This window comes from Centruroides vittatus, unplaced genomic scaffold, assembly GCF_030686945.1.
Source record: "Centruroides vittatus isolate TY-2023 unplaced genomic scaffold, ASM3068694v2 contig_10, whole genome shotgun sequence".
NCBI lineage: Eukaryota > Metazoa > Arthropoda > Arachnida > Scorpiones > Buthidae > Centruroides > Centruroides vittatus.
Window position 1 is genome coordinate 392,844 of NW_027120658.1, and position 26,605 is coordinate 419,448.

Below are 26,605 nucleotides of genomic sequence, written 5' to 3' on the forward strand. Positions count from 1 at the left end.
TGTAAGACATTTAGTGTTTACTGATGAGGCTACTTTCATTTAAGTGGGAAGGTAAACCACCATAATGTTAGAATACAGAGTATGGAGCAGCCACATCAAACTGTACAGCATGAGAGAGACTCACCCAAATTTAATCTTTTTGTGCAATTTCTCGGGAAAAGATGTATGGTCCCTTTTTCTTCTTAGAGAACACTGTTACAGGAATCACGTATGCTTGAAAACTGGCTTTTCCCACTGTTAAAGACTGATTCAGATGACTTCATTTTCCAGCAGGATGGGGCACCACCATACTGGCGCCTGGAAGTTTGAGAATTTTTGAATACACAGATTCCCCAACGATGGATCAGCTGTATGGAACTTAATGATTCAGCTTTATGTAACTGGCCTCCTAGGTCACCGAACCTCACTGTTTGCAATTTTTTTTCTTATGGGTGTTTATAAAAGACTCCATTTATGTGCCTCCTCTTCCAGCTACAGTGGTCGAACTGTGAAACTGCATAACAGCAGCAGTGGCAGCAGTGGATCCAAACATAATAGCGAAAGTTTGGGATGAATTTCACTACTGTTTGGACATATGCATCCAAAGGAGGGGGCATATTGAGCACTTATGCTTTAGTATGTAAAAAGCTTGAAGATTAGCCCTGTAATATAAAACTGATCTTAATTTAAGTGTGTATCCTCATTACTTTTCATGATATAATCATTTTAAATTGGATGATTCTTTTTGAAACACCCTGTACTGTATAAAACAAATTATTCTTCTATGATAATGAATTAATTAAATGATAGCCTACATATAAATTGAATTTGCTAATATACTGGGTAATTGTAATTAATTAAAGTATCCTTATTATTCAACATTGTCTAGAGAGACACGGTATTTACCAGTCCAATGCAACCAATTTAATAATGTGGCATTTTGAAGCATGCAAAAACAAAAGTATTTTTCGCATGCATCAAAATGCCACATTATTAAATTGATTGCATTGCCACCTTATAAAATTTTTTCTGAAACTGCTTTATGAAAACAATAGCAGTGCTGCAACTGCACTTTGTGAATTTCACTGTCATGACGTTTGCTAAGGACAGTAGACACAGTACACTTTTGGGAGAATGATTACTTACTTGATTTGAGAAAATTGGATGTCTGAGAGTTTGACCCGACATGGAGGGTGCAAACCTATCAATTTACAAGTCATTGTAAATTTTATCACAGCCATTGTTGAACAATAATATTGCAAGTTCCAATAGTGCATGTGCAGTGTCATGGTAATTACATATAACTTATGACACAATATGAAAGGTACTGAGAAAGTTGCTGCATTGTTATCCATATAAGATTGGCGACAACCAACAATTGTTTGCTGCTGACAGAGAAACTCACCTTAGACTTACTTTTGCATTGACCTTTCTTACCAGAATGGAATTAGGTGTGTTGTGGTCATGAAAGATCACATAGAGTGACAAGGCACAATTTTACCTTAGTGAAACCATGAACACCTATAACAGTCACATTTGGGCTATGAAAAATCCTTATGTTTTCCAGCTGATTCTACAGCTCTCATCTGAAGGTATAGTCTAGTGTGAATTCACAACTACATTTATCCTTGGGCTATTCACGAAAGAAGCTAGTTCCAATGGGCCAGTGACATGCTCTGTGACAGTCCAGATATTCCGAGATATTTAATGCTTTGTCACTGTTGAAGTTGGGGTATGACAAATGTTCAAGACACTTGTCATACCCCAACCACTTTTGTGTAAGATGGTACACCTTCATATATCTAATGCTATGTATAGCAGTTTCTGTGACATTTCACCAGTAATAGTGATTAGTTGTGTGTTTCCTACCTCTCTGGATCTAGTTACGAAGACACTTAAATAGTCTGGTTTATCAAGGACATGGTGTAAAATTTTATAGCCTCAAAAGGCAGTACCACAATGAAAACCATTAGAAATCAATTATGAGTAAGCATAAAATGCATTGTTCATCACCTTCACATTTGAAATCATAATGGGGACCACATTGAGCATTATTCTCTGCATTGCTAAGGTCTCTGTATAGCATGGACTTATTGTACAAGCAAAGTGTTTGTTGCTTGCAGCATTAAAAGTGCCATAGTGGTAAGTTTTGATTTTTTTTTATAGACATGCCTTCCGTGTGTTCTGAAACATGTCAATACAGTGTAAAAAAGGGCATTTGCAATACCGTACTATCCCAGATGTCACAAACTGGACGCTACAGTAAAATGGAATAAGGCAGAGATAGTTATAACTTTACACTCCCCAACGTTGATGCTGAAAAAATGGTTAAATTTTAGCTACATGCACCATCATGGTCATGGCCATGGTTGCAACTGTTTGTGCTCCTGACAGACTCCTCCCAGAGGGGAGCCGCTGGCAGGCCTCCGATTGTTTATCATCACTAGTTATTGATACGTGTATTCAAGAACTACCATGAATCAATAACTAGTAATGTTAGACACTCGGTGGCTCCCTCTGGGAGGAGTCAGTCTGGAGCACAAACAGTCATGACCACAGCCATGATGGGGCACGTAGGTAAAATTTGACTGAAAAAATTAAAACGCGTAAGAGCAGGTTAGAGGATAAATGTATTAAGGCAAGTGATGCAGCCAGTTTATCATTAGCATGGAAGTTCATTGTAAAAATGAAACTACTTTATAGAAACTTCTAGTTACCACATTTTTAAGATATGTTTTTGTATTTAAAAATTTATAATTCTAGTTTTATTTTTTACTTCACTTTTATGTTATAATTTTAATTTTTATGTTACTTTTATGAGTTACTGGATGTTAGAATATTAAATATTCAAATATAAATGTAATATTCTAGTTTTATTGTGTTCTATTTTGGAACAGGTTATAACAGACGTTCCAAAAGTATGAAAACATTAGTGTGTAGCAAATGTCTCTCAGTAGCCAAAGGTATTTAGTGATGATTTTAGTAATTATTCTTTCTGCTGAGTGTGGGTTCAGTGACTAATTTAATTATAAAATGAGTTTAAACTCTTCATGATCAGTACTTTCAATGAAGAATAAATATATGCTAGTCCTATGATGATAAAGTAAATTTTAAATATAAAAATTTAGTAATTATTTTTAGTAGTTTGCATTTTATTGAGTTTACTTAATATGAAATTGAATGAGAAAAATATTTAATAATAAAAAGGCACAATTGTAAATTCTTAACATTTGCAGAAAATATAATGCATAAATAAAAAAAAATAAGGTGAAAAATCAAGCTTTCTTAATGAACCATCAATACACCTTCTGTTGCTGAAAAATGTTTATTAAACAAAAAACAAACATTTCCAGCCTAATACAATAGGCCATCTCCAGGTGTAACTGAATTCTAATGCCTTTTCAAAAATTTAACATTTTAACAATAGAACATCCAAACATTTTACATTTAAATTTAAAACAAAAATATTAGATAAATTAGCAAATAAATAATTAAATAATAAATAAAATATGTTAAATAAACTAAATAAAATAAAACTAAAATAAAATACACAAAAATGCATCCAAATAAGGGCAGGTGTGGACTAAGAATTTTTATATTTAAAATTTTTCTTTTATACAGAAGTTAGTTTATCCACATCCCTGGCATTAATACAACCATCCCTTAATTTACTTTTACAGATTTCAATTTTTTCTTTGTTCATTTTATTTTTTGAAATGTTCTGTCACCTCAAGCAGAAGTTTGTTCAGATGCTCAAGAAGCTTTAGAACACATTAATAATGTTCATGTTTCATTTTTTGTTTCTGATGATAAAATTTGTCCCAAAAACAATTTAAATCTGAACTATAAAAGTGGATTCCTTAACTGTTCTCGCATTATAATTTCTTCTTAAAATAATAATCATTAATTATATACTTATAAATGCATTTATTAGAATAACTGCAATATAATGTAAGTAATTATAATCTTTGATATGATTTTTAATTGAATAAAACATATATCAATGTTTCATGCTTAAATATGTATTTTTTTAAATGTATTTATTACCTGAACTAAACAATTTCTTGAAAAAATAAATATCTCAATTCATTTATCTTATATAATATATACATAATTATCTCCATTTATCCAGAAAACTAATTACAGAAAAATTTCATTATTTTAATAATTATTTAACTTACCTATCACCAATCATTAGACATCTGCTAGGATTAATATTAGGATGTTGTATTTTTATTGTTTCAAACATATATTTATTTGGTTTTCCTAATACAATTGGATTTCTTCCAGAAACAGTTTTAATTGCTGTCACAAAAGTACCAGTACCTTAAAAATATTTTTAAAAAAATTATTCTATTAATAAACTTAAGTGAACATACAATGTTACTCAAATCAAATAAGAACAAAGTATTAATTTAATTATTATATTTATGATATAAACATGTTTGTATAAAAACTGATTAACACATTGATAAGTAGCTTCCAAAGTTTATAAATTGAGTATTTTATAATTATCCACATTTAGCAATTGCAACTTAAGAATTTCTTTACACAGATTTTTTACTTTTTAGGAAATCTAATAAAACACATAAATTAAAATATCAATGTTTTTCAGAGAGACTATATATTTACTTTTAAAAAGTTTTGAATTTCATTGAGAAGTAAATTTATATGAAGTAATATTACAGTAGTGTCTTGTTTTACCTGGGATTGATATTCATGGATTTAGGTTTTTGCAAACAACAAATGATAAATGATAAGTCAAAGGTGGGAAATGTTTTTTAAATCAGAAGGCCACATCCTCTTTCAGAAAGAATTTATAAGGCTGAAGAATGTACTGCAGGTTGCATAAGTATACACATTTTAGTATACAGGCATCAACAATATATATAAACTAGCAGGTAGGCCCGGCATTGCTTGGGCAAAAGTAACGATAGCGAAGATTAAGATTATTACATTATAGTCAACCTTACCTGTTTTCACAGAATGCAAGAATTGGGACCCTGTTTCCAGACTAATTAGAGAACTTTTAGATGGGTCTAAAAATATGTTCGATTTCCCACAAAAACGAAAAAACTGCATATGCGTCTTGCACATCGCTTTCTCTAAACACTTCCATTGTTGACACTTCCATTGTTGATGGAAGTGTTAAGCCTTAATCCTGTCTCTCTCTCCCGTGGGGAGGAATTTCGAAAAATCCCTTCTTAGTGTGCGTTTTCGTGACGTACCCTAACTATGTACCAAATTTCAACTTTCAACTCCTAACCATTTGGGCACGTCTCAATAACGTATATAGAAGCTTTAATCCTGTCCCTCTCCCCGTGGGGAGGAATTTCGAAAAATCCCTTCTTAGTGAGCGTCCTCGTTACCTACCCTAACTGTGTACCAAATTTCAACTTTCAACTCCTAACTGTTTGGGCTCTGGATGTTGTATGATTATTATTATTATTATCATCATTATCAACTCGTCTCGATTATATATATAGATTGTACTTAAATAAAGATCTTTAATGAAAAAGAGAATGGAAAACATAGCTTTATAACTAATAAGATTAATTCTGTTGTCATTTTATTTTTTTATTGTTTTATCAAGCTGCACTACAAGCAACAAACTGTTGCAGGTTCCCCATACATGGGTTGGGTTAACATTCTCCAAGTGTCACTGAATCTGACTCTTAGTTCAGCAACTGTATGTTCTGGCTTCCAACAGTTGATGGCCAGATGGCCAAGGCAGTTCAAGCATCAGTCTACTGCTCTGGGGACCTGGGGCTGAATCAGGTGAGCAAATTTAGAAATTTTCACAGGACAACCTTTCCCAGACACTTTGGGCTACAGTCCTTACTGCTCACTAGTGACCAAATGGATAAAACCTCTAAACACTAGTAGTTGGTTGCAGGTTTGTGCCTCTACAATAGGCTGCCACTTGCAGTTTCCCAGATTTTGTTCACATATCTAATATCTAAATAGGGGTTAGTTTCCAGTAGACATCCTCCTTGGCAACTTTTATGCCTTTGTGTCCTTATTTATTTATGCTTAAATTGTCAACTAGGACTTATTATACTGGATAACTGGTTCTGCAAGTTAAATAATCAAATCAGAAAAAAGTCTTATGTATCACCTGAACACACACAATATCTGTGTTTCGGACCTTTTGGCCCCTCATCAGCAGGTTTCCAACAGACATTCTCTAAAAAATCAATTATAAAATTGTTACAAATTTATATAAAACAATATAAAATTCCCAATAATAAAATAAACAATGTAAAACTTACAATATCATGGTTTATAAATACATCCTTGAATCCAACAATATTTAAGACAATAAACAACACACATTCAATCCTATTCCTGCATTTAAAACAATAAAATCTATTAAATTGATAAAATTGGATTAAACCCTTTATTAAAAAACTTACATCACTTATCATTCACTTTCAATTAAACATTGTCAATGTTCAATTCAGTTGGAAACTTGTTGATGAGGGGCCAAAAGGTCCGAAACACAAAGATATCATGTGTGTGTGTCAGGTGATAAATAAGAGACTGTTTTTTCAGATTTGATTATTTAACTTGCAGAATCAGTTATCCAGTATAATATGTACTAGTAATAATTAAATCCTAGTTGACTATTAAGCATAAATCCTCCTTGGCAGATTACTCAAATGTTATGTTGCCTTATTCCATCAATCCAATCTAAATCAGTTCCTCAAAACCTAGTCACTTCCATTATAAACCTGGCCAAACTCATAATGGTAAGGAAAAAATCTTAGTGCCCACTAGGCAGAAGAGTTAAAAAAAAATTTTGATATTTGAAGTATAGTAAACTACTGAATGCTACTTGATGTGACAAATAATTATCCTGGTTTTCATGTATTCTTCTCACAGTGTACTTGATACAGAATAGTAAATTTAGTTCTGTATATTCAGAAATATCAAACTGAAATATTATTCATTATAGTAAAAACAGAAATAAAACATTGAAAGTAATATCTAAAAAAAATTCAATGGTAGAGATAATAGACTTACTGGTAACGCTAAAATGACACTTCTATCATCAGAATGCAACTTTATTACTGGTATGCATTTTGGTACAAAAGACCCTCATCAGCCATACATAAAAATATTTAGTTATCTACAACAAAATATATTTTGTTCATAATTAAAATAATACAAAAATTGTACAAACAAAATATATTTTGTTGTAGATACCTAAATATTTTTATGAATTACTGTTGAATTACTGTTTAATATTACTGTTGAATTTTTTGAGATATTACTTTCAACAATTTTCAAGGCTAGCAGCTCTTTTAAGAAATAAAACATTTTAAACATATTTCAACATTTTTCTGTTAATTGCCTAGATGCTTATACAACCATTTACAATCACCTGGGACTATTTGGAGTGGAGAACAAACTTAAGTAGAATTTAATTTTATGCAAATACCTGCTGACATGCAACCCTCAAATAAAACAAGAGCACACTGTATTTGATGTAAATTGCATATCATTAAAAAAGATTACCTAATAAATTTGTAATTCTGATATACTGTACCAATAAGATTTTATCATCATCTGTTGAATATTTATAATCTTAAATAAAATATCTACTGATGTGAGGTAGATAATAAGAAGGGTTTATCACACCTGTGATAAAAGGCACAAACACACATGAATCAATGTGGATCTTTTAATTAGACATAAAAGGGTGTACAGTACAAAACAACTACATGAGTATGCAATATAAATATAAACCAAATATGCCTACCTCCTTTGCATCACTTAATGTTTATTGCTCATACTGTTACAGCATGTTTTTTGTTTACTTTAGCACAGTTTTATGTATAATAATTTTCTATATTAATACCAACAGAAATAACCAAAATGCATTTTGGACTATTTCCAATAGTCCAAAATGCATTTTGGTTATTTCTGTTGATTACTCATACTCATGTAGTTGTTTTTTTACTGTACACCCTTTTTGTTTAAAGGATCTACATTTATTCCTGAGTGTTTGTGCTTATTATCACTGGTGTGATAAGCCCTTATTATCATCTACCTCACATTAGTAGATATTTAATTTAATTTAATTTAATTATACCAAGGGCTAAAAGCAATCTTTGTAGTACAGTAGAGAGTCATTAATCCAAACCCGGTAATCCGAACGATTTTCAGTCGGACTGTGTCGTGCTGAATCGAACATTTTTGATACTAGATTTACTTCTAATATATAATTTTCATGTTTTTATATTCTTCAATATATTTATTTTGTTTGTACAAAATGCAGAAATAATTTTTAACGATACAATAGCCTCGATTATTATTATAAAAATTTTCGTTAGGCTTAAAATCGACGAAAATTCAACACGAGGACACGCAACGAGAAAATTCAACACACAGCGACACGCACAGAGAAAAATTTGAACATCAGACAGGTTAATATATTTTTTCGTACATAATCGGTAATCCGAACAAATCACTAATCTGAACAACCCCAGTCTCCAATTGATTCAGATTAATGACTCTACTGTAATTTCATTTATAATCTTCTTTCTGAAATGTGATGTATATGCATAATTCAAAAATATGAAACTAACATAAAAGAAACATTGAACATACAGTCACAGATGGCTTCAAATAATTTGTTGCTTAGATTGATTCAAATTTGAATCATTTCCATTATGCATTTCTCAATGCATTTTCATTATGAACTTGTCATACAAGTTAGGAAATCTATTTCTGTACAAACAGTAAAATTCGTTATACAATAATTTTAATATAAAACGATTGGTGTAGGTAATCTAAATTACCAAACTGTGTCATTCCAGAAATGCATAAATTTTAAATTATCTGTTTTACTCTATATTATCAAGATATTTAGAGATGTAAATGAAAATGTACAATATTTTTATGCATTACTTAATAAAGTGATTTTTGCAAAATTTTTTGTTGATATCAGTAAATTCATTGTCACAAATAAACTTTTAATTTCATTGTTTTAAATTTTTAAAGTGTTTTCATAAACAAGTTTAGTTTTGCTTTATTAAATCCAAAATTGTATTACAGTCACACATACACAAAGTACTTCTCATAGAAAATACGGTTGAAATAAATAAAAAGTAATAGTATTCTGACAGTTAGATTAACATAGCATCAATTAATGCATAAGACAATTAAATATTTTGCGTAATTGTAATTAATTTGTGACAAGATAAGAAGCAGACTAGATTCTGAATGCATGTGATTCTTGTTTTAAGTAATAATCTGCAGTAGGTGGAGGAGGAAGAGTATAATTATTGCTTAATCTACATGGTAGGCACCAAAATTTTTTGGCCTAACTATGTTTTAGATATAAAACAATGATATCATTTTTCAATATTGTTTCCTTGCAGTTCAAAACACTTATTACATCTTAAAATTAGCATTTCAATAGCCTTGGAAAAAAGTTGACAGTTTTGTCTGCAAAATGCTCAAACTGCCTCCTGTAACTTCTCATCACTTTTTCAAAGGACTTTTTTGAGTTTTGGAAACATGATAATCACTAGAAACCAGGTTCAGGCTGTAGGGTGGATGGTCAAGCTCCTTGAACCCACACTCCTTCACAACAGCCTTGGCAATGGCAGCTGTGTGCACTGGCACATTGTCCTGCAAGAGGCAAACATGCAAATTAATGAACAAATCAAACTAAAATAAATGTTTCCAAGCAACTTATGCAAATTGACAGGAAAAACTGTTTTATTAATCCACATACAGAGTTGCTATCTGATACTATCACTATTTTATTCCTATCATGTCTAAAATATAGTTAGGCCAGAAACTTTTGGCTCCTACCTCACATTGTAATTGAGATAAGAATACCGTAAAAAAAGTTATTATAAAACTCAAAGTCAAAACAGAAAATTTGAAGTTTCATTTCTTTAAGAATTTAAGAAATTGTCTTTGTTTTATTTTTTATTTTACTTTACTAATTTATTTAATATACTGAAATAAAGAAAATAAGTTTAATAATCTCATTTTATATATATTATTTATTGGAGTGAGAGAGAAAATCTAGACCAAGTTTAAAGCATAACTTTTGAACTCAAAAAAATAATTTTAAAATCTTTGTGCCAAAAATTACATCATTACACACTCAATTACAGAGTGCAAAGTTTTCTAACATTTATGAGTCAGTTTGGAAAAATAGCTTCAAATGAGAAAATGAAAACATATTGAGAGAGAGAGAGAGAGAGACAAAAATGTATGAAAATAAAACAAACCACTCAAAAAAAAAAAAATTGGTAGTGGAGCATTTGTTTTTTTAGCTGAAGGCCACAGCAAATCAACTGTATATAATATTTTGTAGTAGTATGAAATATCTGGAACATAGAAAAGAAAGCCAGGAAGTGAAATAAAGCCAGTTGTTATGAATGCTAAAAACCAAAGAGCATTGTGACAAATGTTTGATGACAAAAATGCAGTTAGCCAGATGAAGGAAGCTAAAGGTTCTATTGTCATTGAACATATGTAAGTAAGACACTTAAGATTGGCCTAAAGAAAAGGATGAACAAGAAGGTCCCAGAATACACTGCTGAAAAAAATTGCTGAAATCAGAATGTAATGCAGATAGTTCATAAGAAATTTTGAAAACAAAATATTCATTTTGGATGACAAGAAGTACTTTTGTCTCTCTGGCACACAAATGCCAAGAAATTAAACTTACTAACGAAGCAATAAAAATCAAGCACCTCTTGAAGTAAAGTACAAATTTAAGAAAAAATTAAAAGCAAAAATCATGTTGTGTATTGTCATTTCATCAGCAGATATTTTGAAGCCATTTTTTAAAAAGGGATCTCTTGCAATTGATGCTATCACATACCCAAATGAATCTAAAGAAAATTCTAATCCTTTTTCTTAACAAGCATCATCACAATGATAGTTTCATATTTGGCCTGACAAAGCTTTCTCTCACTACACAAATTCAACCGTGGAGTTCTTCAAAGCCAAAAACATTCCTTTTGTACCAAAGAACATAATCTGTTAAATCTGCCTCAATGCTGGTTAATTGAGGATTTCTTTTGATACTTGGCACAAATAATATAAAAGAAAGGTTGCTAAGCAAAAAATATCATACAACTGGTCTGAATAATCAGACTTTCACTTTAAAAAAATTGACACAAAGGAGTTGTGAGTCTATCAAAACAAACTTATGACATGCTGCTGACCATGGACCATATGATAGTGTTCATTAATTCTGTACTATTGTAAATGAAATTTATTTTAAAATGATATATAATATTTAATAGTTACTTCTATTTTTCGATAAAATATTATGTTTTAAAAACAGTCTACATCTTTTAGTCTCACTCCATTAATAAGTTATATAAGATAATTACATTCACTCACTGTTTGAAAAACCTTTTTTTAGATGATAAGCCTCTGCAAAATTATAGAAATACTGTTTTTAAATACCAGGAATCAAAACAGTTGCTTCACAGAGAATATTTTTGTTTAAAAGATTCTCTCTGTAAAACCAAGGCTGGTGGATATGTGAAGACACTTTAGTATTTTTCAAATGTATATATATTTTTAAAGATAGGTACTATATTTATAAAAATCACACTTTTATAAATAAATATTTAAATATTTTATTAATAATACACTTCAAATTGGTAAGTGCAAAGGAAGTAATTACCAAATAATAGTAACTGCAGAGAAAATATGCAGTCAAAAATAATAGTTGTGGCTATTATTCAATAAAACCAGTAAGCAACAAATATATAATTTACAGGCTTCTGTAACAATATCATGCTTATTGTTCCTCTATCAAGAAATTACTTAATCCAAGTGTTCTTGCTGAAATTATTGGACTACATTTTAGGTAATGTTGATAATTAATTAATTAATTAATTTGACTACAGGTATTATAATATAATTAATTTAATTTAAAAATTTCTGGAAGAAAAGAATTGACCCTGAGTGGAGCTCAAAACATGTGCAGTAAGCAGAAGTTGCAGGTTTGAGTACCACTCCAGTCCTGAATTAAATTAATTTATAATAATTATTAAAATTAATACGAGATGATGACTTAACCACCTACCTCTAGTTGAATTAATAAATAATTAACATAACCCAATAATTTTGGCAAGATTCTTTGGCTTAATCAATTAAAATTGGATTGCTGTTTATACAGAAAATTACTTATTTTATTACTTACAGTAGTAAAAACAAATGTTGCTTATACATATCTCAAAATAAATTTAATATTAGACAGATGATAATCTTAAAATATTCCTATTAACAGTAAATAAATGCTATTTGTTATTAACGAATTGAATCTGATAAAAAGACAGTATTATTTTATAAAAATTATATGTAAAAACATCTTTTAAAAAAAATTTTATTAAATACAATCTAAAATAATAAAAAAATTATTATTATTGTTTATTTACCTGGTATAATCAAGTCAGTACTTGTAGGAAATTGTTCATCAGTATTAGTGGCTATAAATAAACAATCAGGATTTTTTAAATAACTTGCTGCTTTTATCATTTTTGGATAACTGATATGTTCATCAAAACCAACAACAACTGCTCCAACCTATTTATAAATTAATCATACATTTTATTAATACTGTGCTTATTTTATAATTTATGGCTTCAAATAAAATTTGATAGTTAACAAAATTTCAATAGTATCTAAATTATATTTTCAGAAAATTAAAACAAAAAAAAAAAAAACTTGTTTTAATCAAATATAATTTTCCAAGATGAGATCAGAAAGATCAAACTAATGATTCAGTAATATCTTTGTATTCATGGAAAATAATGAAAAATGTGAGTGATCCTCTAGATCAATCATCTGTGTTGGGGTGATGACTATCATATCACTTTAGATATTTTTTTAATATTGATTTATGCTTATTATCATGCTGTTTATGTTACTTGTAAACTCACAAAAATTATAACTGACAACTTATGTATTCAGGTAAATTATCTTTGTTCATATTCTACAGTATTGGAGATTGCTAGACCATCTATTCTTTTCTATTCTCAATATAAAAGTGCTAAAGCAAAAATTTCTACCCTCAATAATTCTTCATCATGTCTACATGCTGAAGAATTCTTCAGCAATTGAATCTATTAGAGATCATAAGTATGACAGTTCATGCTAAAGAATCTTTAGTTATCTATCCATTTTTTTTTTTTTTTTTTGCTAAAATACATTTCTGATTTAAATAAAAGTTTTACAAAGTTTTACACAATAAAAAATTTTTAACCACGTATTAATTTATGATATAGTGAAAAATAAACCATAAAATTGCATAATTGGTTATTAGTTGGTATGATAAGTCCTCATTATAGATATTTATTATTTTTAATTTCGTGAATTGTGATAAAAGGGCTAAAGGCTTTACACTTAATTTAAATATTTCATGTTTAAATATGTATGTGAAATTAAACCTGTATGTAATAATATAAAATAAAAATAACTTTCTTAATTCTAGCAATGTATTTATTAAAATTAATAATTATTTTTTTATTTTATAGTAACACTTTTCCTAGTTTAATACCATCATTTTGGATATATGTAATAGTCAAAAATCATTGACACTAAGCAGTCAAGAAAATTTTCACTTTCAATTTTAATCTTTTGGTTTTATTTGCTCTTGTGCAAACATATTCTTAATCGTGGATGATTTAGTGGTTACATTCTTCCCAACAACTGTTTATTGGAGGTGGGTACTTCCAGGATTGAATCCATTCCAGTCTCAGTACTACTAGGAACAGTTCCACACCAAGTGTCGTGACAGTTTTGGTCAGAACTACCAATGCATTCTTCATTTTGTACTTTTATGAATACAGTTTTTCATATGCACTCTATCTGGATTTGTACTTGAGTAAATGGAAATGTTGCACAAATTTTTAAGAATAATCAAATTTAGACAGTAGATAGGGACAGTGCCTCATCATCTAATTAGTGACATTTAGTGACACGCATGAATGGAATAATCAAATTTGTTTACAGTATCTTAAATTTATAAAAATATTTTAAAAATTTATATTTTTATTACAGTTCATAATTATTTGTTTTATTAGAAACTAACAGATATGTTCAGCATTGCCCAGCCAAACAGTAAGATGGCTAAATATTAAAATGAAAACCATATTACAAATTTGGTTATTCTAGTCTACCATTATGTTTTTCACGAAGTATTAAGAAGATCAAATTGGGGGAAGAGGAGTATTTTGTGCAAAAATTTGGTGCAGATCAGACAAAGGGTTTAGGAGTTAATTAATAGGGGAGGATGAAATCAGGAAGGTTAAGGTGTCCAGGTTTCATGATACTCTATATTCTCCTGAGTCTGAGTTAAGCAATAATAATTTGGAGCAGATTGTCTCTTTCTGTTCTTAGATTTTTGGTGAAACATTCTAATTATATATATATATATAAAACTGATAAGAGACATTTAATAAATGTACAAAAAATATAAATACAATGTTTTTCATAAAGAGTAAAAACCTTTGCCATTGTTTGTCTTCTGTTGTTCAAACCATCAGCAGTCCATTAAAATTTACAAACAGTACAGAGACAACGTTCCTTTTTAGGCTACTGCCTCTGCAATAAAATATGCAAAGTATGGTAAAGAGTCTTCTGGTGCTCTTGCCACCGGAGGATACTTTCTACACTTTGGTTTTTACTCTTTGTGAAAAGCATTGTATTTATATTTTTTGTATATTTATTAAATGTAAATTACCATCGGCCATGTTTTATTTATACTATTTTTTACTGATAAAAGACAGTCTAGTCCAACAGACTAAGAAATTCTGACTGAACTGTCTAGCCCAGCATTTCTCAAAGTGGACAACAATGCCCCCTTGTGGGTGGTGAGTAAATCTAGGGAGTGCTGGAGGCAGGGTACCGAACAGTGACCAAATGCAAAAGTTGGGGTCACTGACAGCCATTCCCTTTCCTCTGTTAAACGGATAAGAGGAAGCATTGTGTTTAATGGTTTCCAGATGTTGAGAACAATGTAAGGTAAGGGCACAAAGTGTGAGATTAATAGAAACATTTTCCTAAGAATATTACCAATCCTTTCTCACACAAGAGAAAATGGGTTAGGGGGGTTGGGTATAACTTTATGGAACAAAGGGGGTGGTGGATCAAAAAAGTTTGGAATCACTGGTCTAGCCAAATGCTTTTATCAGAACAGTTCCTCACTCAGATCTGCTTCTGGAACTGGAATTGTTGGAACTGAACTGAATTTCTCACCTCTATGGAATAAGCACTATCTATCCCATAGCTGTTTGATGAGTTCAAATCTCAATTTTTTAAAAAGAATTTTTTAAAATTTTATTTTCATTTCTGAAAGGAAGGCAAGTGCATTTTTCCATCATCAAATTATTTTGGCTTTTTTTACTAATTTACTTATGAAATAAAAATTAGTAAATACATATTTCTATACCCACAATTGAATTTAGTAGTAGTTGTACACATTGATTATCCATTTTCAAAGAAAACTCGAATTTGTCTGCAGACAACACTAGCTAGCAACTTGAAATGAAATATTTGTGATTACCTCACACTCAAATGAAAATTGCAAGGAGTAGGCCTATATCTGATTTCCATTTACAAGTCAGTAAGTTTTAACACAACTGCAACATCTACAACTCCCAATTAAATATGTAAGATCCGCAGATTAAGGGATTAATTATTGTTAAAAATAGTATAACAAAACATTTTATTTTTTTGATAAAAACTTTAACAAAAAGGATGTACATTTTTCGTTTCCAAGAAATGAAGGAAACGAACTTCCTTTCTAGGCTGACTAATAACTACTCACTGTCCTATGACGCTGAGTCAGTTATCCAGCTGTCCCTATAAAAAGGGGTAGATTTCCCGCCTTTTCGTGCGGTTCGTCAGAGGTTCAACAAGACCCGAACTGGCCACATAAGCGCAGTTCTTATAAGACAGAGTTCACCGCCGATCCTCAAGAAAAGAAGATCCATTCCAAAACCAGAAGTCATCACTCCAGTCCGCCGTTGAAGTGATCTGCCATTTCTCTAAGGAACTCCAACTGAAATTCCATCGTTTCTAATCCATAAGAACATACTTCATAATCATCAGAATTTGATGAGGTAGTATGTAACTTCAGAATTATTGTAAACTCTCTCTTTCTCCCCGTGAGATAGGTTTTTGAATAGATTACTTTGTAATTCATTTAAATTTTGTTTTTATTAAATCCTTGTTATTGTTCTAACGTGGTCTCATTCTTGACTTGAATCTGAGCAAACAGCATTTCCACTTGCTCACAAACGAATATTAGCATAACTAACACTATAATTAGGCTGGTGTCAGGAAAAACAACTTACAGGGGATCCTCACGGACTCCTGTTTCTCATTAAAATGTTAGGAAGCCATCCTTCGACTCTGAGGGTCAGTTTTCCCAACTAGACAGCCAATTAAGTGGTATAAGAGTCACAACCGCACTCTATATCCCCTGCTAGCCCCTTACAAATGGAATGTTTTCAGTTCCCTTTAATTTGTTTGTTAGTGTTTATTTACTCTATTGAAAACTTCTATCATATTTTTGGGAAGTATACTGTAAGTCAAATGACAGAGCAATTAAAATAGAACATCAAGAGAATAAAAATACATGAGTGAATTATTTAAAAAAAGTGAAAATAAAGAATTCAGTAATGAAAAATCATAATCTTTCCCAAAAATTAATATAAATAAAATTTTTAAAATTTTTCAAAACATTCAGGATTTTAACCCAAAATAGCCATAGGATACACACTTGTAGGGTGGAACATAACCACTATGCCATCTACTCTCATGACTAGAACGTATAAATTGATAGCTTAATGTTGGTTCCTTTTCTCTCTAAACTGCTTGGATCAGTATTTTAGTATGTTTCCTCTTCCTTAAATCTTTTGGTATGTCTTGTTATAAAGAACAGTCATGACCAACTTTTTTTTATTAAAAGTGAAATCTGATAATGGAAGAAAGACAGTCAATATAATTTTAAATTATACAATAGCCCCTCGTTATATTTATTTGGTTATATCATGTTTTTGTCTTCAAATACAAAAGATGTTATGAATGGAAGATTCAAAATGTTTTTCTTATTAAACATTAAATTCTAAAACAAGCTGTAATTTTTTTTTTACTGTGTACTTATTAAGAATGTCTTAAATAATTTAGATCTTAAGATCTTACAATTTCATATTTAAAATCCATTTCTAATAAACTGAAAAACTTACCTTAGGATCAATTCTAAGATTTTTCACCCATTCTATCCAATCATTAGATATCGGATCTGGCTAGAAAAAAGAATAAAATTTAAAAATTAATTCTGATTAAATTTGCTAAAGTTTGTTACATTAAGTAGTAATTTATTAACTAAATAGTTTCAATTCATTCTATTGAACTCATTATTTTATTAAATCATTACAGAATAAATTTATGATAATGATAATTAAAAATGCACATTATTTTTTTATTGTAAAGTATACATTTAATACAGATGACAATTTTTTGATAAAGATTTCTCTTAGCATATCTTTTGTTTTGCATATTTTGGTTAATGTTACCTTAGGTAGCGGCTCGTCTCTAATTCCAGCAAGGAAACAGTGGGACGCACGTTCTAACCTAACCTATTCTAATAAATTACCATAATTATTAGCAACCAAATTATTAGAATAGGTTAGGTTAGGTTAGGTTAGAACATACGTCCCGCTGTTTCCTTGCTGGAATTAGAGACGAGCCGCCATCTTGGCTGCCTAAGGTAACATTAACCCATATTTTTGATTTTGGAATTATTTTTCAATTTCAATAATCAGTGACACACTTGCATCAAAATAAAAAGAATTTTGCAGTCAAAAATAGAAACTAAAAACAAAATGTAGATCCAAACACAATGCATATTCTTTATTAACATAATAATTTCATTAAAAGATGTGTATTGTTCTCAATCTATTCATTTTAAGGCAAACAAAAAGTAATATTTTTAAATCAGAAGTCTGTCTTTTTATTCACACACATTTTTATACATTTGCTCTTCTCCATTGTCAGATTTTTGAAAATTTTTCAATTTTTTTATTTTAATTAAAACAAAACATAATTTTGCAGTCTAATCTTTATTAATAACATTTTTTACTGTTTGATTATACTTTCCTCCAAAATTATTTAAATCAAATCCATCAGAACACTTAAGTAACCATACATTTTGTTCTTAATAAATCAAATGCAAAACAAATTTAAATACAGTCAAACCTGTTTTTATGCGCTCTTTTTATGTGCGATTTTTATTTGTGCGATTTTTTTAATGCAAATTTTTAATTTGTGCGGTATAGTTGGCGACTAGTCTCGTGCGATTCGTCATGTCTTACGTTGACTTATTATAGCTAAATAAACTTATTATAGCATAAATGCACTTATTATAGTAATATTATTGCATGAATATGCGAAAAATGAAATAATTTACTTTTTAAGTCAACAAAACACCACCTGGACAAAAATATGTAAAACAGACGATAGACCAGACGATGCAGTCAAGTGCTGACATCTGTTGTCAATAAATTCTATTTCGTACGGTTTTGAGTTATTTTCTATGTGAGACTTTTTTTATGCGGTCCCTGTTGACCGCATAAAAAAATATTTTTTAATTGTGTCGCGAAAACTATTATTTACAGCCATTCGTGAAGTTCCGTGAGATTTTTTTTAATGCGTTTTTTTTAATGCGGTCCCTATCCCCCGCATAAAAACAGGTTTGACTGTATATTATTTAAATCAAGTTAATTTAACTTTTTAAAAATTTATGTTAATATGGAAAATTTAAAATAATTCTTTCACACAAATACAATTTAAGATATTTAGTTTATGCTGTATTTACACTATTTAATATTAAATTCAGTCTAGATAATTAGATAAATAAAATTTATTCTGTTGTTCTTTGAAACACTCCTCATCAAAATTCAATCATGCTAATTTTGAAACATTAAACTTTCTAATAATTTATCATTTAGTCCTGTTCATTTTTTGATAAAATAATGAAAATACAAAAAAATCAAATTAAAATTTGGCATGATTTATTTCAAGTACATCAATAAGTCATTTTCCTAGAATTTTTTAAATTTTCTATCAACCACCTTTTCTGCAGTTATTTATTTGTACTTTTACATCTTTGGATACTGCACTTGTATTAAATAACCACAGCATAAAATACTTAATGTAATGACAGTTTTAATCTTCTAACATTTTCAGTCATTTTTATGAAATAGGATAAAAAAAAAATTACCCTTGTAAGTTTTCATTCAAAACAAACAGAACATAAAAATGTATTTCTGAAGCACATATTTACATATTAACATTCTAGAATAAAAAATTCAAATGAAAATAGTATATTAATGAAAAAATATGAAACAACTGAAAATACAGATACACCCCAGGTTACAATCATCTCAAGATAAAACAAACCACAGGTATGACAATCATATATTTCTACTCTTAACTTGATCCAACTACCCCAGCAATATGATGCTTTGTCCATTCAGAGTGTTGGTTGTTTGGTTTTTGCATCGTGTATATCAAGACAGACCAAAAATATCTGGGTTTTAAGAAACTTAATTAATGACAATTTGCCAAATTATTTTTTAACAATATAGGTGGTTTTATAACTGACAAACAGAAACAGTCTGATAGTTTAATAAGCAAGTCCTTACAACAATACAGTAGAACCTCGATTATCCGGATTGTTCAAAATAAACAAAAATTTTACAAATTTTCTGATTTGCACTTGGCGATTGCGACACTGTTTATGTACGTGATGGAATGCATAACTTTTTTTGTCCCAACAACGTCTCACCCGGCACAGTGGTCTTAAACTTTTTAGTACATTTTGCGTCGTAATAAAAATATAACTTGACATACATATTTATAAATAATTTATATTCAAATTATCATCATTTCTATGGCCAAGGGCAGTGTAAGGCATGGGCAACGTGGGCCACCGCCTACGGCCACGCGGTCTGAGGGGCCTCGCGCCTCGAAGGTTTATGCATTACTTAAAAGCTGTGAACACGACGAAAAAATTTTAATCATCATAAAATGATAAATAGTTTGTATTCTTATGAATAAAAATTTGACAGTTTCAACTGCTTTTTATTTTATAAAATCCGTCTTCTTGTGCCACTAGAGGGCCTTTAAACAATGGGCAGTGTTAGTGCTGGTCATTAGTAGTCTAAATTCAAAACGAATGTTTGTTTCTTGAAAATTTGATTACGGTTTAAATACAGTACAGCAGTGTTTTTCAACCTGTGGGTCTGCAAGGCCCAACGCCTTACATGGGGGGATCGCGAGTAAAAGAAAAAGACAAGTGTTTGTAGGTTCTACACTACAATAAAAAAAAAGTTACTATTTGCAGGGCTCTTGCGACTTCTTTGCACAGTACAATTGGTTTTTCGATTGATATTTAGGTCTCAACAGAAAGAAAATTAAATACGTAGTTTTTAAAATTACTGACATAGTTTTAATATGGTCCTGGGGGGGTCGCTAGAATTTTTTAACTTGTAAAGGGGTCGTGTATTCAAGAAGGTTGAAAAACACTGCAGTACAGTATTATTTTTCGATTATCCAGATTTTTCCTTATCCGGACTACCTTCATCCCCAATTAGTCCGGATAATCGAGGTTCTACTGTATTTTAAAATAGAAGTCCAGATACTGAGCCTTGAGAACAGCCTTTATTTAGGGAACAGGTTTTTTTTTTAACAAAGCTCAATTTAAGTTCAGCTATTCTGTCTTTTAAGAAACCCTTGAGCAAAGTACAAAATATTTTGAGGTACTTTTGTTTCTCTGATAAGTTTTAAAACTGAGGGCCATAATGCATTGTAAAATGTGCCTTTGATATAGAAATATTAACAGAGACATCAATCTCTTCTTTCCTTTCAATAGAGTATCAAACAATTTAACAAGAGCATCGTCTGCAGAACACTGTGATGTGAAACCATATTGGTCATTGCTCAAAAACTTTCCACGAGATGAAACTTTAAATTAAAAAAAAAAATGTATGGGAAATGGAAATTCACAATATAACTACCATTTGATGGAACACATTATGCACATAACCTGGGATATGCCTTTACCAGAAATGCATAAATGGACTAAATAGTTAACAGAAAAAAATGTAGAATAAATACCAAAACAACAAATACAAAATCCAAATTTAAAACTGAAAGAGATAACTTATAAACAGAGGACCATTCACACTTTTCCAGTAAGGGTTTAAAGAACAAGTGTTTCCATTTATTTTATAAAACTGCTGAGTTTCAAACTTCAAAATTCTGACATTCCAATTTGGAATTTATGTTTGAAACTCAAGGCAGATTTATAAATCAAAAACACTTGTTCTGTAAACCCTTTTGCTGGAAAAGTGTGAATACTTTTCATTTTAAAAAATTACAAAAAATTAAAAATATATACAAAATAGGTGAATGTATGTGTGGTAACTTCTATCATCCATTTAGAATTCAAATCTAGGAACACTTTCCAAGCTTCTTGAATAAGTGTAAGTACTTCTTCAAAAAAAATTATTTGAAATATAAATTCAGAAAAAAGAATTTAACAAAAATTACATGTTCAATTTTTATTGAATCTGCTATTTGCTGAACTTATCTTTTGAAATAAAATAAACAATTGAAAGCTAAAATTAGTAATTTATGTAAATCAAAGATTTACATTCAATATAGATAAACTCATAACTCCTGTATTTACAATAATGTATGTATGAAGCACAATAGATATTCTATTATATAAATAAATATATCTATCAAATTATTCAAATTCTTTCAAAATGTCATGCATTTCACGATACTAAATATTACTCATAAGTGATAATGCCAAATGATCTGCTGCATTTCATAAATAAAAATATATTGCCTGAAAAAGACATCAATGTAATGTCCAAAGTACTTGCAAATTTTTGTTGTTAAACTGTTAATTTTGTTTTCATTAAAGTGCTACTTTTACAGTCATTACAGAATTTTAACATGGAAAGTCAGTATTGTTTATTTTATATGATCTGCTGTATTATCACACTGTAATAAGGCTAATTTAATAATTACAGAAGAATCTTGTTTAATGGATCTCTCAAGCTACTGAAAAACATCCATTGTTCTGAAAATCTGTTATATCATGAACAACTGATTTCCCGTACATCAAGGAAAATATCCATTATTAGAAAAAATTTCCATTTTTTAACTTCTACATGTGAGAATTTCCAGCACTTAAATTATTTAGTCTGTTGAGATCTCTATTCTTTATTCTATAGAAACACCTATGTTATAAATGCCTTATACAAAAAAGCTAATGGAAACTGAATATACAGTAAGCACAAAAAGAGGTAAATTACATATGATCATTAGTATTTTACTTGACTTCACAATTTGTTAAAAAAAATTCATTCATCTTGGATTGATTTGATGCCACTTTTTTGCCTATTGAATACAACAATGGCTTGACATTAGCAACATCACATACAACCTGTTTGTTTATGGTGAAACTTGTCAGGAAAGTTTCAGGACTTGGAAGACTCAATGGCTTCACTAAATTTTGGCACTTACACTTGAACTGGCATCAATGTTTACTAGGTGGCTCCTCAATCATATCAGCCTGTAGACTCTGTACTGTACATATCCCAGATGTAACAAGTACATCATTGAACTCTACAAGTTTCTGGAAACACCCAAACATTAATGTTGAAAAAACAGGAAGTTCACAATAAATGGGATAGAAAAAAAATCCATTATTCCACAATCCATTAAAACAAGATTCTACTGTATTTATAAAGTAATTTAACAGGTGCCTACCAGTTAGGCTGCCATCTCATAATAATTAAAATTATTAATAAATTAATTTTTAAATTATAAATGCCAATTACATTACAGGATTTCCATCTGATCTTCATTTCCAGAACTATTAATTTAGATATAACAATACTGGTGACTCACAGTGCCAACTGGAGATGACTTTAGCAGCCATGGTCATCCATGGCTCTCAGTCACCCAATGCCAAATATATATACCATCTTATCATGATGTATATATTTCTTCTAATTTAGAATTTCTTCCAGAAATTTAAATTTATTGTAATTAAAATTATCATGAGATAGCAGCTTAACCACTTACTACTAGTCAAATTACTTCATAACTAATTATTAACTCAACCTTATTATTGTCTGTTAATAAAGCAGATCATTTGGGATTACTTAAAAATCAGGTTTCTTGATTGATTACTTATGAAGTGATAAAATAGCAACAAAAGTTATGATTGTATTTATGTATAATGATGAAACCTATTACCATTCAAGTTATGTCATGTTAAATTTCTCCTCTCAATTTAAAAAAAATAAATATAACATAATGTGGATGATTTGATCACAGAATATTTACAAAATAAGTTTGAAATTGTTCAAAAACTAGTATAAAATAATAAGCATAAGAAGAAATAATTTAAAAATTGTTAAGGAAATATAGATCATAATTTCACATATTTTTCTGATTTTAGATTCATTAATTGGAAGCAGATATTTAATATTCATAAAATAATTGCAATCTGTTTAATGTAGTGCAAAATATTTCATATTTCATTTAACAGATTAGATTTTAACATAAATACATAAATTTATGATCAGCATTAGGAATATACATTCTATACATTTAGGCAAAAATAAGATTCAGGAAATTCTCTAATAAACTTGAGTTCATTAGAGAATTTTGAATATTTAATGTAAGAAAAATTCTGTATGTGGAGAGTAACAAAAAATAATGAGCAATTTTTTATTGTGACATCGTCATAATGCTGGGCTGCAATTTTTAATCTATTTAATTTCAATTATACGCTCTCCATCTCAAATTAGTACTGGCTTGGCCCAGTACATCATACTTTTCCTTTAACAATAGGGTCATGCCAGTCATCTATCTAACATCTTTCAAATAAATTTTTGAATTAAAATAATGTGACTTCCAGTTTGTACTGAAAGTTCATATATAGATAATTGGGGTCTCCTGCCCCCAAGCTTTCCATATCTGGTCTAGACTTCATCTATCTAACTCTGTTTGTGATTAAGAAGGAACACACAAATGACAATGGAAATTTATAGATCTACAATTTTTTCAAATTGCAGCCCAATCAGTTATAACTTTACAAAAATAAAATGCATTTATTCGTAACTTTTGTTAACGTGAAACATATGGGACAAATCATGTAAAATATAATATTGCACATGATCTGCTACAGTGTGCAGTATTACAGAGAACAACACACAGTATAAAGTAAGACAAATTTTTCCCAAAAGTCTTAGTACATTGTTGTGACTGTCAAAAATGAATTCCAACATTCAGAAAGCACTTGCTATTAATGCAGCTGTTAACATTATCTGATAAACAAAAATTATCAATCTAAATCAATGTGATTAGTCAAATACCCATGGATTTTTTTATTGTAACAGCGAAGTTGAGATGAAGTAGACTAAACAGTGACTACATTTTTTCCATTACAGGATGCATTGGGTAAGTTAGTAGCAATATCAGCATATTTTCTGCTGAAATCTGCAAAAGTGAAAACTCACCCTTACAGTATACACTTCAAAATATACTCACCTAATAACATGTGGGAAAAACTAAAAACAACACTTGTTTAATTTCACATTTCCATTATAAACTGTATAATATAATTGCAGCTATCAAACTTTTAAAATGTTGCCAAAATCAGTCAATACTCATGCAAATGATTATCAAAAAATTTCAAAAAAAAGCTATTGTTTTTCCACAAAGAAAAGCTAAACATAAAATTTTGACTTTTAATTAACTTGTATTTTAATGGCAGAAATCTATAGTTAGGAGATAAAAACTGCCTCTGATTTTCTTCAAAAATAGCACAATTACAGAGAAATTAGAGGATTTTGCTAGTTGCCCCACAGGTATTGAACACCATCCATAATTGTTAAAGACAGTAATGCTTGTAGTTGTCCTCAATCTTTCCTCAAATGGATATTTTTGACAGTCTACCACAACATCCGCAAGGTGGAGTTCATCGACTGTAAGTTGGGTTATTTTCAGCTCATGTTTTGCGCGTAATTACTCTTTGGGTTTAACTGGTTTTGTGGGGTGAGTTGCATCTTTCGCTTCGGGTTGTCCTAAGGATCACTTTGGTGTCACTTTTGTGGGGTGGACCAATTCTTTCGGTGGCTACGGGCACTTGGAGACTTGGGCTTCGGGACCGGCAACCGGACCGTCAGACTTGATTATCTGAGGTTTCTACCGGTTCTAAGTCGGGCTTTGGCGGGCTCTATCGGGCCGCTGGTTTTCCATCCGCCAACTAAAGTGGTGTCGTTGGAAAGCAGACGGCTTCAGCAATCTTGGCTGCAAAATTGGCTACTGGAACCATAATACTTTTTAAATTAGGCCAAGTTGGAAACTTTGGCAAATTTGCTGCTTCTTTCCACTTAACGGACATTCGCTCGGCCGTTACAACGGTTCCAACGGTTTTCGTTTAATTAGTCATCGGATTTAAAATTGGTTTTATTATTTGCTCTGAATTATATTATTTACTGGTGGGGTCAAATGGAAGTCCCAGGAGGCATACAGCCTATGGTGGTCTCAACTCCACTGAAGGTAACACATAAGGAATCACACAAGGAAATGCCTAGGCCAAAAGAAATGGGTTCCTCAATCGAAAATCAGATTATCGTAGAAGCAGCATCTCTGCTTGATAGAATTATGAAGTTATGTCCTCCGCTCAAGTCGGGTCCGAACACCCTTCAAAGGGCTGAAATTAGGGAGAGGGTTACGCAGCTACACGGGTGTGTCCACCAGTTAGTTGGAGTCCTTAAAGAAATAAGGGGGAAGACCCAAGTCACTGACACTGGCATGCAGAAAAGCTTCGCCGATGTTGTAAAGGCTAACATAAACCACAGTGTTACCACAAAAAACAATAAGTAAGGCTATTACCGGGAAGATTAATAGGGAGGGCCCAGGAGGGGGAGTGGCACTACTCTTGTACCCCAAACCGGGCGAAGAAGGCGACGGACAAAATTCGCAAGAGATTTCTAAAACTCTGAGGACCAAGATAGAGCCTCAGAAACTGGGAGTGAACATTAAATCAATCAGAAATGTCAGGGGAAATGGAGTTTGTGTAAGGGTTGGCTCGGATAGAGATGGGGCCAAGCTTCTGAAAGCAGTCCAGGAAGTCCCGGAACTTTCAAATAAACTGAACACCAAACTCTCTCAGAGACGGCAACCTAAATTAATTATGCTAAATGTACCTGAATACATTGGAGACAATGAAGTCCTTCCTACTCTCTACAGCCAAAATAAAATATGGGGGAACTTGGCACAGGAAAACTTTCTAGAGCAGTGCAAAATAACATCCTTCCTAAAGAGAGGAAACGTTAAGGAGAAGTGCAGGCATATTATTGTAACGACCACACCAGAAATTAGGAAAATAATGATCAACGAAAAATATGTCGCGTTATCATGGAGCAACATAAGGGTAGATGATTTCGTGTATATATTGAGGTGCTTCAGATGCTGCGGCTACGGCCACTATGCCAGAGAGTGTGACCAGCTGGTGACTTGCAGTCACTGTGGG

General features: G+C 30.7%; 1 protein-coding gene across 2 annotated transcripts in view; it reads right to left on the reverse strand.

Annotated features, from left to right (window-relative positions):
- Positions 1–26,605, reverse strand: part of LOC136968727 (uncharacterized protein KIAA0930 homolog) — a 112,746-nt gene that overhangs the window by 65,202 nt on the left and 20,939 nt on the right. For both annotated transcript variants that reach the window (XM_067262825.1, XM_067262775.1), the window contains exons 5-7: positions 17,223–17,282; positions 12,408–12,555; positions 4,161–4,305 (exon numbers count right to left, since the gene is read on the reverse strand). In XM_067262825.1, the coding sequence (XP_067118926.1) occupies positions 4,161–4,305; positions 12,408–12,555; positions 17,223–17,282 (353 nt within the window). The remainder of the gene's footprint in view (positions 1–4,160; positions 4,306–12,407; positions 12,556–17,222; positions 17,283–26,605) is intronic.